At 45.3% G+C, this 13,888-nt stretch overlaps 1 protein-coding gene across 4 annotated transcripts in view; it reads right to left on the reverse strand.

The window, feature by feature from the left end:
- Nucleotides 1-589: 589 nt before the first annotated feature.
- C2CD3 (C2 domain containing 3 centriole elongation regulator) overlaps nt 590-13,888 on the reverse strand; it is a 72,769-nt gene continuing 59,470 nt past the window's right edge. For all 4 annotated transcript variants that reach the window (XM_089513071.1, XM_089513070.1, XM_089513069.1 and 1 more), the window contains 2 exons: nt 13,178-13,286; nt 590-2,682 (listed from right to left, as the gene is read on the reverse strand). In XM_089513071.1, coding sequence (XP_089369197.1) covers nt 2,524-2,682; nt 13,178-13,286 — 268 coding nt within the window. In that variant the 3' untranslated portion in view covers nt 590-2,523. The remainder of the gene's footprint in view (nt 2,683-13,177; nt 13,287-13,888) is intronic.

Here is a 13,888-nt window from a genome sequence, read left to right on the forward strand (position 1 = left end):
TTCTGCTATGCAAGAAGACACAATCCCAGCCCTCTCTGTGACAGGTGGCCATCCAGCCTCTGTTTGAAAACCTCCAAAGAAGGAGACTCCACCACTCTCTAAGGGAGTGTCTTCCAAGGGCAAACAGCTCTTATCCTCAAGAAGTCCTTCCTAACATTGAGGCAGAATCTCTTTTCCTGTAGATTGAACTCATTGCTCTGGGTCTTAGTCTCTGGAGCAGCAGAAAACAAGCTTGCTCCATCCTCAACATGACATCCCTTCAGATATTTGAACAGGGCTATCATGCCACCTCTTAACCTTCTCTTCTTCAAATTAAACATACTCGACTCCCTTAATTGCTCCTCATAGGGCTTTATGGTTTCCAGACCCTCCACCATTTTGGTGACCTTCCTCTGGACACGCTCCAACATGTCAACATCCTTTTTGTATTGTGGTGCCTAGAACCTTTTTTTCCGGGATAAAGAGGAGCCATTGCTGAGACCTTTTGGGGGTTCGCCAGCCAACTCCGGGGCCATTTCTTGTGCCTACTAGAACCTTCAGCATTATATAAGTGACCACTGCATGAGATATCATGAGAAATGCACTTGAGTTCACAAAAATATAAATGTTATTTTATTGTAAAAAAGAGAAAATCACAAAAGTAAAAAAAGGGAAACGTAAATAAATCAATCAATACGGTTTTACTGGCAGCCACAGCTTTTCAAGGCTTGATGTGCTTTTTAAAAGTGGCATAAAACAGAATAATTTATATGCACAAAATCTTACAAAGCGCAAACATTTTTATCAAGATATTCACAGTTTCCATCCAACAGTGCATTGCATGTAAGTCACTGTGAAGTCCAGATGAAAATTGTGCAGGACAGAATGGAGCTATTTTGTTCATATAAAACAGAGCATCTTCATTTGTGTCACTGCACAATCCAGTCTCTTCAAATTGTCACTTCCCAGGTTGTCAAGGTATCTAACATCGGGGCCAAGATGGTTATTTTGAGAAAATTAGAAATGCAAAACCTATTCCCACACCCCACCCTCAGCCATCAGGGTCGAAACCCTGGGTTGTGTTACAAAGGACTGCAAACATAAGAAAAGAAAGAAGAACAATGCTCTTCTCCCAGGTCCTTGTGCAAAGAAAATAAAAGTCTAAAAGAGTTTCTGTATGGTTAAAATAATGGATCTTCCCATCTGTGGAAGTTTGGTTACAGGGCTCCCCTATAGATGGGAAAAATGTGGAAGCTAAAGTTCCTATTACCCAACCCATATCACCATTGGATGTGGGATGTGGTGATCCATGGATGCTCAAATTCATGGATGGGAAGCCTACCAATATTGAAGGCCTACCACAAATGATTTATTTTAAAAGAGAGGAAAAAAGAAGCAAGCCAAACTGGCTCTGTATACATCATGTGGCCCTCCAGAGGCTGTTGAACTGCAACTCCCAGCACCCCTTGCCAGCACAGCCAATGGTGAGGAATGCTGGGACTTACATCCAACATTTGGAAGGCCACACAGTTCCCACACTTGATGTCTTTTGGGGCGGGGGGGGGATGCAACTATGGCCCTCCAGATATTTTTTGGCCTATGGGTCTCAACAGTCTCAGACAACAAAGGTGAGGGATTATGGGAGCTGGGGGGGGATCTGGAGGGCCATGGGTGCCCAGGTTAGAAATGGGGGCAGAGGATAGTGGGGAGATTTTCATTGTGGAAAGGAGCCGTTATTACATCAACGTACCATCTCACCATTGCAACATGAGCACCAGATAGCTGTAGTATCACCTTTTCCAAACATCCACCTCCTCTCTTCCTTTGTAGGAAAATTCTGGAGAATTTTTATTGTCCAGTGCTCTGAAGTAAGAAGAGAGGAGATGGGTGTTTGGAAAAGATGGTTCTACAGTTGTGCTGGTGCTCAAGTTGCAATGATGGCAGGGTTAAGTTGCTGTAACAAACTGCTCCTTTCCACACTGGAAAACTGGGTCACCACTGCCTGGAAGACTCCTCCTGAGAGGACCAAGACTTTTAATGATACTGTACTTGGAAATGTGGGAAAGCATGGCATGGGGTCAGCTCCTACGCTGACGGAATAATGCAAAAAGTCAGTCTAAGAAGAGCAGATAATTGTTGTAATGGAGGTAAAAGAGGACTGGAAGAAAGAATGCTAAGTCCAGAACTAAACTCAAGACAGGTACCTGTGTATTTTTGCTGATACCCACTCTAACCAAATTATCTAGCTTATATCTGAATTGCCATCTAAGAGAGAAATGGTCAGACCTTGCCTGTGCCTCAGGAAAAGAAGCCCTGTTGCATCTTTTCAGCAAATGGCACATCTCCCTCTCTTACATCAGGACAGGAACTCCCTTCCAAATGAAAGAGGGCTTATGTGGATGCAAGCATCACTTCTGGTTTTGGGCTGAAGGCGCTGGGGACCTGACCACAGCTCACATCAGTCAGTCTTTGTAGCAAGTCCCAGCTGCTGACACTGCTGGAAGTTTCAGAGCCTGGGCAACGCTGCTGGGTCTCTCGCCACTGCTATGTTTTTTTGGAGAACTGTGCAGAAAATATTCTCGCTATCCTTTTCGTTTCCTCTTCCGGCAGCTCAGCTGGCATCAACTTCAGCTTCTGACGGTTTTGCCTTCGGTAAGGGATTTCCGCAGCAGCATCCCCGCCTCCATAACTGCTGCTTCCAGACTGAAAGAGAATAACATTGCACTAACATCAACAATTTAAGATATGTTTGTTTGTTTATTTATTTATAAGAGTACTTATACGCCGCCCTTCAGCCCTAAAGGCTATCAGAGTGGCTTACAATTATTATTTTTAATTAGATGGTTCCATGCCCTCAAGCTTACCATACTACTAACAACAAATAGCAGACTATTGGCACTGTTATTGAAGAAAGTGCAAAAGCAGGTTTACAGCTGAAAATGAAGAAAGCAAAAATAATGACCATAGATGACACGGAATCACAGAGTTAAGGACCATCAAGTCCAACCCCATTTTGCCATGCAGGAAGACACAGTCAAAGTACCCTCAACAGATGGCCATCCAACCTTTGTTTAAAAACCTCCAAAGAAGAAGACTCCACCATCCTCCGAAGGAGTGTATTATTCCACTGTCAAACAGCTCTTACTTGCCATAAATAAGTTCCTCCTAATGTTGAGCTGGAATCTCTTTTCCTGTAGCTTGCATCCATTGCTCTGGATTGTATTCTGTGGAGCAGCAGAAAACAAGCTTCCTCTATCCTCAATATGACACCCCTTCAAATACTTAAACAGGGCCATCGTATTACCTCTTAACCATCTCTTCTCCAGGTTAAACATACCTAGCTCCCCAAGTCTCTCTTTATAAGGCTTTATAATTTCCAGACCTTTCAGCACTTTGATCATCCTCATCTAGACACACTTCAGTTTATTAACATCTTTTTTGAATTCTGGCGCTTAGAACTGGAAACAATATTCCAGGTGAGGCTTGACCAAAGCAGAATATAATGGTACTATTACTTCCCTTGATCTAAACAATATGCTTCTATTGATGCAGCCTAGAATCACATTGGCTTTTAAAGCTGCAGCATCACACTGTTGACTCATGTTCAATAACTTTATTGAACTTATATAATATTAAAGTAGATGATGATGATGATAACGACGACGATGTTGAAATAGTTGAAGATTTTCCACATCTTGGCTCAGTTGTCAATCAGAATGGAGATTGCAGTCAAGAAATCAGGAGAAGACTAGAACTTGGAAAGGGCAGCTATGAAGGAATTAGATAAAATCCTGAAGTGTGAAGCTGTATCACTGAATATTAAGATTGTAGTGATCCATGCAGCTGTATTTCCCATTACTATATATGGGTGGGAAAGCTGAACAGTGAAGAAAGCTGATAGAAAGAAAAACAACTCATTTGAAACGTGATGCTAGAGAAGAGTTCTATGGCTACCAGGGACTGCTAGAAATACAAATAAATGGGTCCTAGAGCAAATCAGGCTTGAACTCTGCCAAGATGTTCAAACAGAGGCTGGCATACTTTGGTCACATCATGAGAAGACATGCCTCTTTAGAAAAGGCAATAATGCTTGGGAAGATAGAAGGCAGCAGGAAAAGAGGAAGATCCCATTCCAAATGGATGGATTCAATTAAGAAAAGCACAGCCCTAAGTCTACAAGACCTGAGCAGGGCAATGACGTTAGATTAATAATAATAATAATAAAAATTTTTTATTTATATACCGCCTTTCCAGGGATCAAGGTAGTTTTACAACATAATACAATACATTTCACCAATAAAACCATTAAAACATCATTAAAACATATCACACAATAAAAAATCTCGCACTAGCTGAACAATGCTGCTAAGGGGGGGGGGAGGGAGTACATCGGGGTCAGGGTATGCCTGCTGGAATAGGTGTGTTTTCAATCCCTTTTTAAATTGTTCCAGCGAGGCGGCCAAGGCAGGAAGTGAGTTCCAGAGCATGGGGGCCGAAGTAGAAAAGGCCCTCTGCTTGGTGGTAACATATCTAGCCTCTGGAACCCTTAGCAATTGCTTCCCGGCAGATCTGAGAGTGCGGGGCGGATTGTATGGAGAGAGGCGGTCCTCCAAGTACCCTGGGCCCAAGCCATTTAGGGCTTTATAGGTAATAACCAACACCTTGTATTGCACCCGGAAGCAAATAGGCAACCAATGAAGGTCTTTAAGGACCGGTGTTATATGACTGGCCCTGGAAGTACCAGTGACCAGTCTGGCCGCCATATTCTGCACCAATTGCAGCTTCTGGGTATGGTACAAGGGTTGCCCCATGTAGAGCGCATTGCAGAAATCCAGTCGAGAGGTTACCAGAGCATGTACTACCGTTTCAAGGTCCCCCCGGCCCAGGTAGGGGCGCAGCTGGCGAATCAACCAAAGTTGATAACAGGTACTCTTGACCATCGCATCCACCTGAGATGTAAGGTGGAGCGACGAGTCAAGGAGCACCGCCAGACTGCGCACTGAGTCCTTCACAGGAAGCGTGATCCCGTTCAGGACAGGTGGAAACACAGCCATTCCCGGGCCCGGAGAACCTATCACGAGCACTTCCGTTTTCTCTGGATTCAGGCTGAGTCTGTTTTCCCTCATCCAGCCCATTACCGACTCCAGACAGGCAACAAGAGGTGAGATACCATCCTTCGTCACTGAATCAGTTGGGGACATAGAGAAAACTATCAGGGTGTCATCAGCGTACTGATAACCCCGCGCCCCATGCCTCCGGATGATCTCTCCCAGCGGTTTCATGTAGATGTTGAAAAGCATGGGGGACAGAATGGCTCCTTGAGGGACACCAGATGTAAGGGCCCTCTTGTCGGAGCACACGTCCCCCAGCTGCACCATCTGGAACCTCCCAGAGAGATAGGATCGGAACCACTGGAGCGCAGTGCCCCTGATTCCCAACTCCCCCAGGCGTTCCAGAAGGATACCATGGTCAATGGTATTGAAAGCCGCTGAGATGTCCAAGAGCACTAACAGGGACACGCTACCCCTGTCCATGCCCAGACGGAGATCATCGACCAAGGAGACCATGGCAGTCTCAACCCCGTAGCCCGCCTGAAAGCCAGTTTGAAATGGGTCTAGATAATCTGTTTCATCCAAGATCGATTGAAGCTGGACTGCAACCGCCCTCTCGATCACCTTCCCCAAAAATGGCAAAAGCGATACTGGCCGATAATTATTATGCATCAGGGGGTTGAGGGAGGGCTTTTTAAACAAAGGTTTTACAATGGCCAATTTTAAGCTTGATGGAAACTGCCCATCCCTCAATGATGTATTAATTATACGTCGTAACATAGAAGTTACCACCGTTCCCCCCTGAGCCGCTAGCCATGAGGGACAGGGATCGAGAGAGCAAGTTGTCTTCCTAACACTTCTAAGGATCTTGTCCACATCCTCGGTACTGGCAGACTCAAAATCATCCAGTACAATCGAGTCCACGGAAGCTCTGGAGACCTCTACTCTGGAATCTGCTCTAATACTAGCATTAAGACCTTCCCTTATCCGAGAGGTTTTATCCGCGAAGAAGTTGTTAAATTGGTCGCAGCAGGCTTTAGATGGTTCCAATATAGGGTTCAGGGCAGGGGGGAGCTGGGTGAGCTCCCTCCCTCCATGGACGCGATACGTGCAGCAAAGAATGAATTCTTTGCTGCATCTATCGCCTCTCCATAGTCCTTCAACAGGAGGTGCAGGAGAGCCTTGTCGGGTAAGCGCTGGTGTTGACGCCAGTCATGCTCTAGACGTCGCAGCACCCGCTTCCTTACCCGGAGATCTTCCGTATACCAGTGCTGTTTTTTGGAAGCAGGCCTGAGAGGACACTTGGGAGCGATACTGTGTATAGCCCTGGAGAGATCAGTGTCCCGGATGTTGGTCAGGGCATCAACAGAATTGCCGTCATTTCCAACCATATAGCCCTCTAGGGCTTTTTGGAACCTATTGGGTTCCATCAGCCTTCGAGGGTGGACCATTCTAATGGGTCCACCACCTCCGGGAGGGATCTGGGTAGAAGCCTTGATTTTAGCCTCCATCAGGAAATGATCCGTCCATGACAGGGCGGAAATATTGGTTATTTCCGCCCACGGAATTTCCATGTCCGAACAAAAGACCATATCAAGTGTATTACCCGCAGAATGCCTAGGCCCCGTGACCAGTTGTGACAGACCCATGGCTGTCATGGTATCCATGAATTCCCGAGCCGCACCCGATGGAATATGGTTGGCCGCGAAGGGGATGTTGAGGTCCCCCAGGACCAAAAGCCTGGGGGACTCCAGCACCAGCTCTGAGACCAACTGTGTCAGCTCAGTCAGGGAATCTGTTAGCGCACGAGGTGGCCGGTAGACCAACAGGATCCCTAAACTGTCTCTGGCCTTCAGGGTCAAGTAAATACACTCACTATAGGAAGTTTGTCTGACATGGTTCCTGGATAGTGACAAGGTGTTCTTGTGAATCAAGGCAACACCCCCCCCCGCCCACCTAACCTGGTCTGGTCCTTCACTGAGAACCCGGAAGGTAGGGCCTGAGCCCACACAGCTTCCCCTTCAGGCCCAAGCCAGGTCTCAGTAATGCAAGCCAGGTCACAGTTGGTATCCTCCAGCAGGTCGTGGATAATGTGAGTCTTATTTTTGATGGACCTGGCATTGCACAGGAGCAGAGACAGGGTTTGTGGTACGGTTGGAATGACCCTCAGATCTCTTTGGTTAGAAGAGGGACCGGAAGGAGGGATTAAATTGAGGTCTCTCATTCATGGTCACCATTACTCAAAGTCAACTTGAAGGTAATGAACAATGAAATTGCTTCTCAGGACCCAAAGATCAGCACTGTGCAACCGTACAGTTGTCCTTTTTGAAAATCTCTTTAAGGGCGTCTCAAGGAAAATAATGTCCTTCTGCTTCAATGAGCTGTATTTTCAAGCTGCTGCTTCAATAAAGACTCCAAAGACAGTAAGGGAATCCAGACTGATCTCCACACCACTCTGCAAAGGAGGCTTGGGCTGCATTTTGTTCCCTGAAGGATTACCTCTTTTGCCTGGCTCACGTTTCATGATAATGCCACATCTCATCCCCTTGGAAACAGAATTTGTGAGGAAGGCAGAGCCCTGCTTCTCTGTGTCTACTCTCTCCTTTTAAAAAAATGGAGTTGTGTGGGTAGAGGAACACATATTAATAAGACTGTTTCACAGAAGAAGTGAAAATGGCATGGCCACACACAATTCCCAAGGAGAGCTGCATTGTCTCTAAAGCACTGTTTGCCAACAGGGAAAAAAGACAGCAGGAATGGCTTCTTTTGGCTGCTAATTTTTGTCACAGAAGGTTTATAATAGTTAGATGGAAATGGCCATGGAGGCAGTGCCTCACTACTTTTTGCAAAGGATTACAGAAACAGCATTGTGGTATGAAAAATTGCAAGCATGCATTGATGTCAATACAGCACAATGGCCAAGAGAAAGATGTGAACTGGGGAGTCCTTAAATTCAAATCTTGCTACCCATGAACTTGTAAAGCATTGTGAGGCAAGCACCTCTGTGTAACCCCTAACCACACTGTCCCATCTTAAAAGGTTTGCTTATGTTAAAAGATTTACAGATACATCTCAGCACTATAAATAAATAAATGATGACGACAACGATGATAATGATGCCACCCTTTCACCCTCACAATGTTCCATGGACCTTTGCTTGTGAGTCTTTACAGATACTGTGAGGAGCTCTTTACTAACTTTCCCCCTTTGTTATCCAGGCAAGCATTCTGTGGTCAGAGTAGTGCAAGCAGCTTCTTTTTTGGTGGCCACAATTAGTGGACATAGTAGTTGGTTCCAGACACTGCAACCTGTCCTAAGCTGAAAAGAATGGCTTGCAAATTCCAAATGATAGCTGTATAGTTCCTATAAGCCTTCAGTTGATGCAGAGTGAACTTAGAGGCTCTTTGGTGCTGACCCTGCAATTAGGTTTTCTAAGGGACAGGTAAAGAGGCAGCATGTTCTTTTTCCATGCCGTCATTCTGGACAAGAGTTGTAGGAACAGCTGAAAACACTCAAGGGACGGATAGCACAACCAGCTAAAGCTGGCTCGGTCCTCATGTTGTTGACCTCTGTACAGCTTTAGTCGGCAAGGAATGCAGGATGCACTCACTGAGACCACAAGCACAGGGTTTCCCTAAAACCTCCCACCTTCCCACCTCTCGACATGCCTGAGAACTGTTCCGTGTGTGTCTTCTTTCAACACCAGGCCTGGCTACACAATAAACTTAAGTGGGGCGGACAGGATCTAGCTTGTTATTCAAGTGTGATGCCTCCTCTTTCTGGGTCATTTGAAGACATGTTGCCTGGCTGGATGCCCACTTGGGCAGCTGCCTCTTACTCGGAAGCTGCAGTTTGAAGCAGTTCTGTGGACTTGAGAAGAGTTGTCACTTCACTGCACAGATGTCTTGATTGTGAAAAAATATGAAAAGGGCAACGGTGTTGCAGTGGAAACAAACCACCCCAAGGCACCTTGGACTTCTACATTTTGTGGAGCAGAATGACCTACCAGCTGGGGAAAGGCAGCTTCAAGGAGTCTAGAGAAGAACAGACACCTTGAAAGCAGAGATCTATCCCATATGTATATTCATCTAGTTGGGATCAAATCTCTTAGGGAACAGAGGAGGCAAGTGGATGAGCAAGTTCTGTACCAGGTTGGGGAAAGGGCAGCCTGTGGGGCAGACCCTGCTTTGCATCCCCCAAAAGGCCTCCAGGAGATCTTGCTATTTCCATACTGGTGCCTTATACTGGTTTTCCATTCTCACTCCTAATGGTGTCTAATTCTTTGCAACCAAAATATGCCCCCGCCATTAAATGATCACCAAAAATGGTAGACTGAGTCACTTTGACCCTCCCACTATCCCTGTCCCAAAAATCAACAAAAGAAGTGGCGTTGCATCTCTTTTGGTCGCACCAGGAATACACTACTGCCTGTGGGAGAGAGATGACCCCTTCTCCTCATGAAGTTGACCACCCTGATCTCTATGCTTTGCCTCTTGTCTTTCTCACAAGACAAGAATTATGCAGAATGCCCACCTTATTCTGTAGAGGAAAGCTTTACAGTTGGCCCTCCTCATTTGCGGCTTTGACTTTTGTGGATCTGATTATTCACAGATTTGATTAATATATTCTCTCTAGGAATTTCTAGGTCCTCAAGCACAACTCTGCCAGACATTGACCACAGAATCATACTGGCAGACCTAGAGATTCCCAGAGAAAATGATTATCTAGGCATTTATAGTCTTCCAGTGCAATTCTGTGGTCAACTTCTATGTTGGCCATAGAGTTGAGCTGGTGGACCAAGATTCCTAGAGAGGTATTCTTTCAGATAAAAAAAAGAGAGGGTTTTTTAATTTTGAGTATTTTCACTTTCATGGGGGTCCTGTGCCCCTAATTCCAGCAAATATGGAGGGCCCACTGTACTACACCTCTGCTGCTGCTGCAAATGCTCCACTTGTTTCAATTGAGAATGGTTTCAGTTACGTTCAGATCTGAAATATGGCGGTATAATGTGTGTGTGCAAAGAAAATCTAGGCTGTCCAAGTCCAGAAAAAATCCCAGTATCCGGTGGTGGACTCTTCTAGTCTCTTCAGCTTACATCTGCCCTGTTTAGAATCTGCAAATTTCTTGCTTGTTTCCCTTGCATAGTTTCCAGGGCACCACTTAGAGTCATGCCATGCCTCTTTCCACTCCTCACTAGGGAAAGGACTTGACCAGGTTCAGCTTAGGACATGAGGGCAAACACCAGTTTAACACCTGCCATGCCTTGCTCATCCATTCAAAGGGGTTTCAGCCAAATGCAACGCTACAGGATACAGAGATTTAGACGGCTGGCTTCCAAACTGTCTGGGGTCATGGGTCCTATTTGCAGGGAGGTACACTAAGAATTTTCTGGGTAGTGTACACCAGAAATAGAAAACAACATTGCTTATGAGTCTGACACAGTAACTCCTGAAGACTCGGGTTTCTAAGAAGATTAAGTGAGACAGGCAAAGAGTAGAAAAGTGATTCATTTTAACCCAGCAATCTTCCAAAAGGTAATATAAAGGAGCTATGTGACATTCCTGAGAGCCAGCATAGCATAGCTCAGCCATGAAACCCACTGGATGACCTTGGGCAAGTCACATGCTCTCTTCAGTTTTCAGTTCATTTTATTCATAGAGCGGCATGCCCTGATGCCGGCATCACACTGCATGCCCAACTGCACAGCGGGGGCGTTATGGTGCTTCATTGGTGCAGTGTTTAGACATGCTGTGCCAAAGGAGCACCGTAAAGCCTTTTTGCCGGTGCTAAAAGGAGCAGCATTTTGCTGTTCTTTTTAGAGCTGGCAAAGCGCCGGACCAGGGCTGCAGTGTGTGGTTGTCATGGGCCCCATCCGGCGAGGAAAGGGGCAGTGGGACGCTGCTCCAAAGGAGCTGTCTTTTTTGCCCCTTCCTTTCCAAGTCTTGTCTATGTCTCTGGGATCGTTCCTGTCACTACAAAATCAAGAAATGTTTGTATGGAAAATCCCACCTCATTTACTATCTGATCTTGCTCATTATGTCAGGGTCATCAAGTTCTGTCTTTGCAAAACGTTCCTTCTTTTGCAAATGTTCTTTAAAGATTTCTTCCTCACACAGGCAAAAGGGTAAGGATATGAACCCACTAGTCTTGTTTTTATCAGGAGCAGCTGCCAATAAGTCATTTGCCCAGTGAAACCTACACCAGGGTCCTGGATTTCTGGGGCTGATGTAAACAACATTCTGAGACCGACTATAAAAAACATTGAGCAGAAAACCAAACACCTGGTGCTCTGAGGAAAGTTCTCCTCAAGAAATCAGCATTCCCTTTCAAAGAAACCAGTCAAAAAGAAATTCCTACACACACATAGAAATTAACACCTAAATGTCTTCTGCTGTATTATTTAGCAACATTGGTCCCTTCCAAGATTTTAATGCTCCCTCCACTTTAACAGTCTGAGGTTTCTTCCCAATTTTCTCCTGTATGCTCATTTCTTAGCCCCATATAACCTGCCAATTACTTAAACGGAAAACCCTGGCGATCAATGGGGTGACAGATGTCGCAGCCAGATCGCCCTCACATCCACTTAAATGGAAAAGCAACATACAAACTTCTAGTCTCTGTCCCCAATACCCTCACCATCACTCTTTTACATAAAAGATGCTCACCTCTAGAATCAACTTGCAAGGACATTCTTGCCTTCATGAATATGCAAAAAGCAAGATGGCTGGGATGATGGTTGTCTCAAACCTGCCATGATGCAAATGAGCAAGTTGACTGAAATCTGTTTACAGCAGTGCTCTGTTCCTAAGTCTATGTGGATTCATCAATCCGGTTATTCCTCCCTCCCCAACTCTGGACCAAGATACCAACGTGAACGATGATGCATGTCAAGCCAATTGAAAACAGCAAGTTCCCTGCTGGATATGAGTGATCTTTCATCTTTTTTTTTGGGGGGGGGGAGGGGGAATTATAGACTCCTTTGCAAATATAATGAAAATTGTGATGCCTGTTCTCCAAAAATGTATTTAAAAGTAAGAGGAAAGAAACAGAATTTAAAAAATCATTTTTGTGCCTGATTTATGGCTTTCTGGAAGCCCATCCATGGAAGCTAGGTAAAGAACCCTCTGGGCTATTTAGCCCATTTTCTTATTTTCCCACACTAGGAAGCCAAATGCCTAAAGGAAGCCCACAAAAGCCAGGCAAGATGGCAGCAGCACTCTACAGTCCTTCATTTCCCAGAAACAAAGGCAGTCAGATGGCAGTCCAGACATCTACTCTCATTGTGCAAAGTTACAACAGCCAAAAGATATTCACAGTCCTATTTGCACAGGCCTGTTTATCTTGTATGAGACTTCTCATTTCTGTTATTTTTTTCCTATGTGCTTTTAAGCAGACCCAGACTTAGGGTGACCTTCTCCAAGGGTTTTCATGGCAGGATTTATTGAAAGGAGGTTTGCCTTTGCCTTCCTCTGAGGCTGTTCACCAGTGGGTTTCTATGGCAGAGCAGGGATTTCAAACCTGCTCCCCCACCCTCCTGAAACCATTATACCACGGTGGCTCTCCGCTTCTAAGAAAGAGTAAATAGCTATTCGTGACATCTTTGGGAACAACAAACAACAGACCTCCTCTCTACATGCCATCCACAAATCCCAAATATTTGAGCCCACATAAAAAACAATCTCAGGGAATACTGAGTCTTGTGCCTGATGTTAAATTGCAGGCTTATCTGGGGTATGATGGTGGAACTGCTGAATGCACACAACTTTGCTGGTAAAGCCTGTTGGCTCACAGGCTTTGGACATCCTTCTTAGCACACTAAGGCCTGTTACAGACTGCCAAAATAAAGCTGCTTCGGGTCTCTTTGGAGGTATGCTATTTAAATGATGCCTGGGTCCTAAGAGTCCGGAGGTCGCGCCAAAGCCACACTCCATTCCTAAGCACTGAAGTGCGGCTTTGGTGCAGCTTCCGGATTCTTAGGATGCATGCATCATTTAAACAGCATACCTCCAAAGAGACCCGAAGCAGCTTTATTTTGGCAGTCTGTAACAGGCCTAAGTCTATCTATTTTTACTTTGGGAGGGGAGAAGTGGTCTTCCATCTTTGCTCATGAAGGCTGAGAAGAAAGCACAAGACACTGGTATACTTACTTTACCAGAAGCAGCCAGTGGAGGAGAAGAAGAAACACTGAGTAGTCTCATGGAAGCTTCCAAATGTTGAGGTGGGAGGAAGAAGTTGGGGATGACAACAGGGTCTGATCTGCAGGACAGACTTAAGGAAGAGACTCCAACAAGGCAGGTTACTATCCTTGCTAGTTAAAGTACAGTACTGTGATATTATTTAATATGTATGCCAGTCATGCTGAACCATTTTTTTGTGCAAGTTCAACTAGAAAAGGATGGTGAGTGGGGTTGCTATACTGGGCCTGTGGTTACAAAAAGTCCACTACCTACCTGAACCCTCAAGCAAACCAACCCTTTTATCCTTTCTGGAGTGGAGCATAGCTATTTTACCACTCTGTAATAAGGGTCCAATCTATTCTACGGCAGACCAAAGGATGTTCTATGGGACAAGACTACACAATGCTACTTCCAAGAGCAAATGAATTAAGCGTCTGTTAATCTACAGCCCAAAGAAGAGGCTGCTGGCTAAGATTTTGCATGAGGCACTGTCCTGGCCTTGCTTTGTTGTTTTGGTCTCTTCTGAAAAAATTGGATGTGAATTCAGTTACTCCTGAGGCAGAACAGAGAGGCAGCAGAACTGTCAACTCTCAAGAGAAGAACGTTTGTTGTCTCCATACACATTTGGCTACGTGGAAGTTTTATGATCTGCAAGTACCTGCAACTGAGGACGCACAACTC

The sequence above is a fragment of the Sceloporus occidentalis genome, unplaced genomic scaffold (assembly GCF_023333645.1).
Source record: "Sceloporus occidentalis isolate IW3139 unplaced genomic scaffold, rSceOcc1.0.p SCAF_2, whole genome shotgun sequence".
NCBI classification, from domain to species: Eukaryota; Metazoa; Chordata; class Lepidosauria; order Squamata; family Phrynosomatidae; genus Sceloporus; species Sceloporus occidentalis.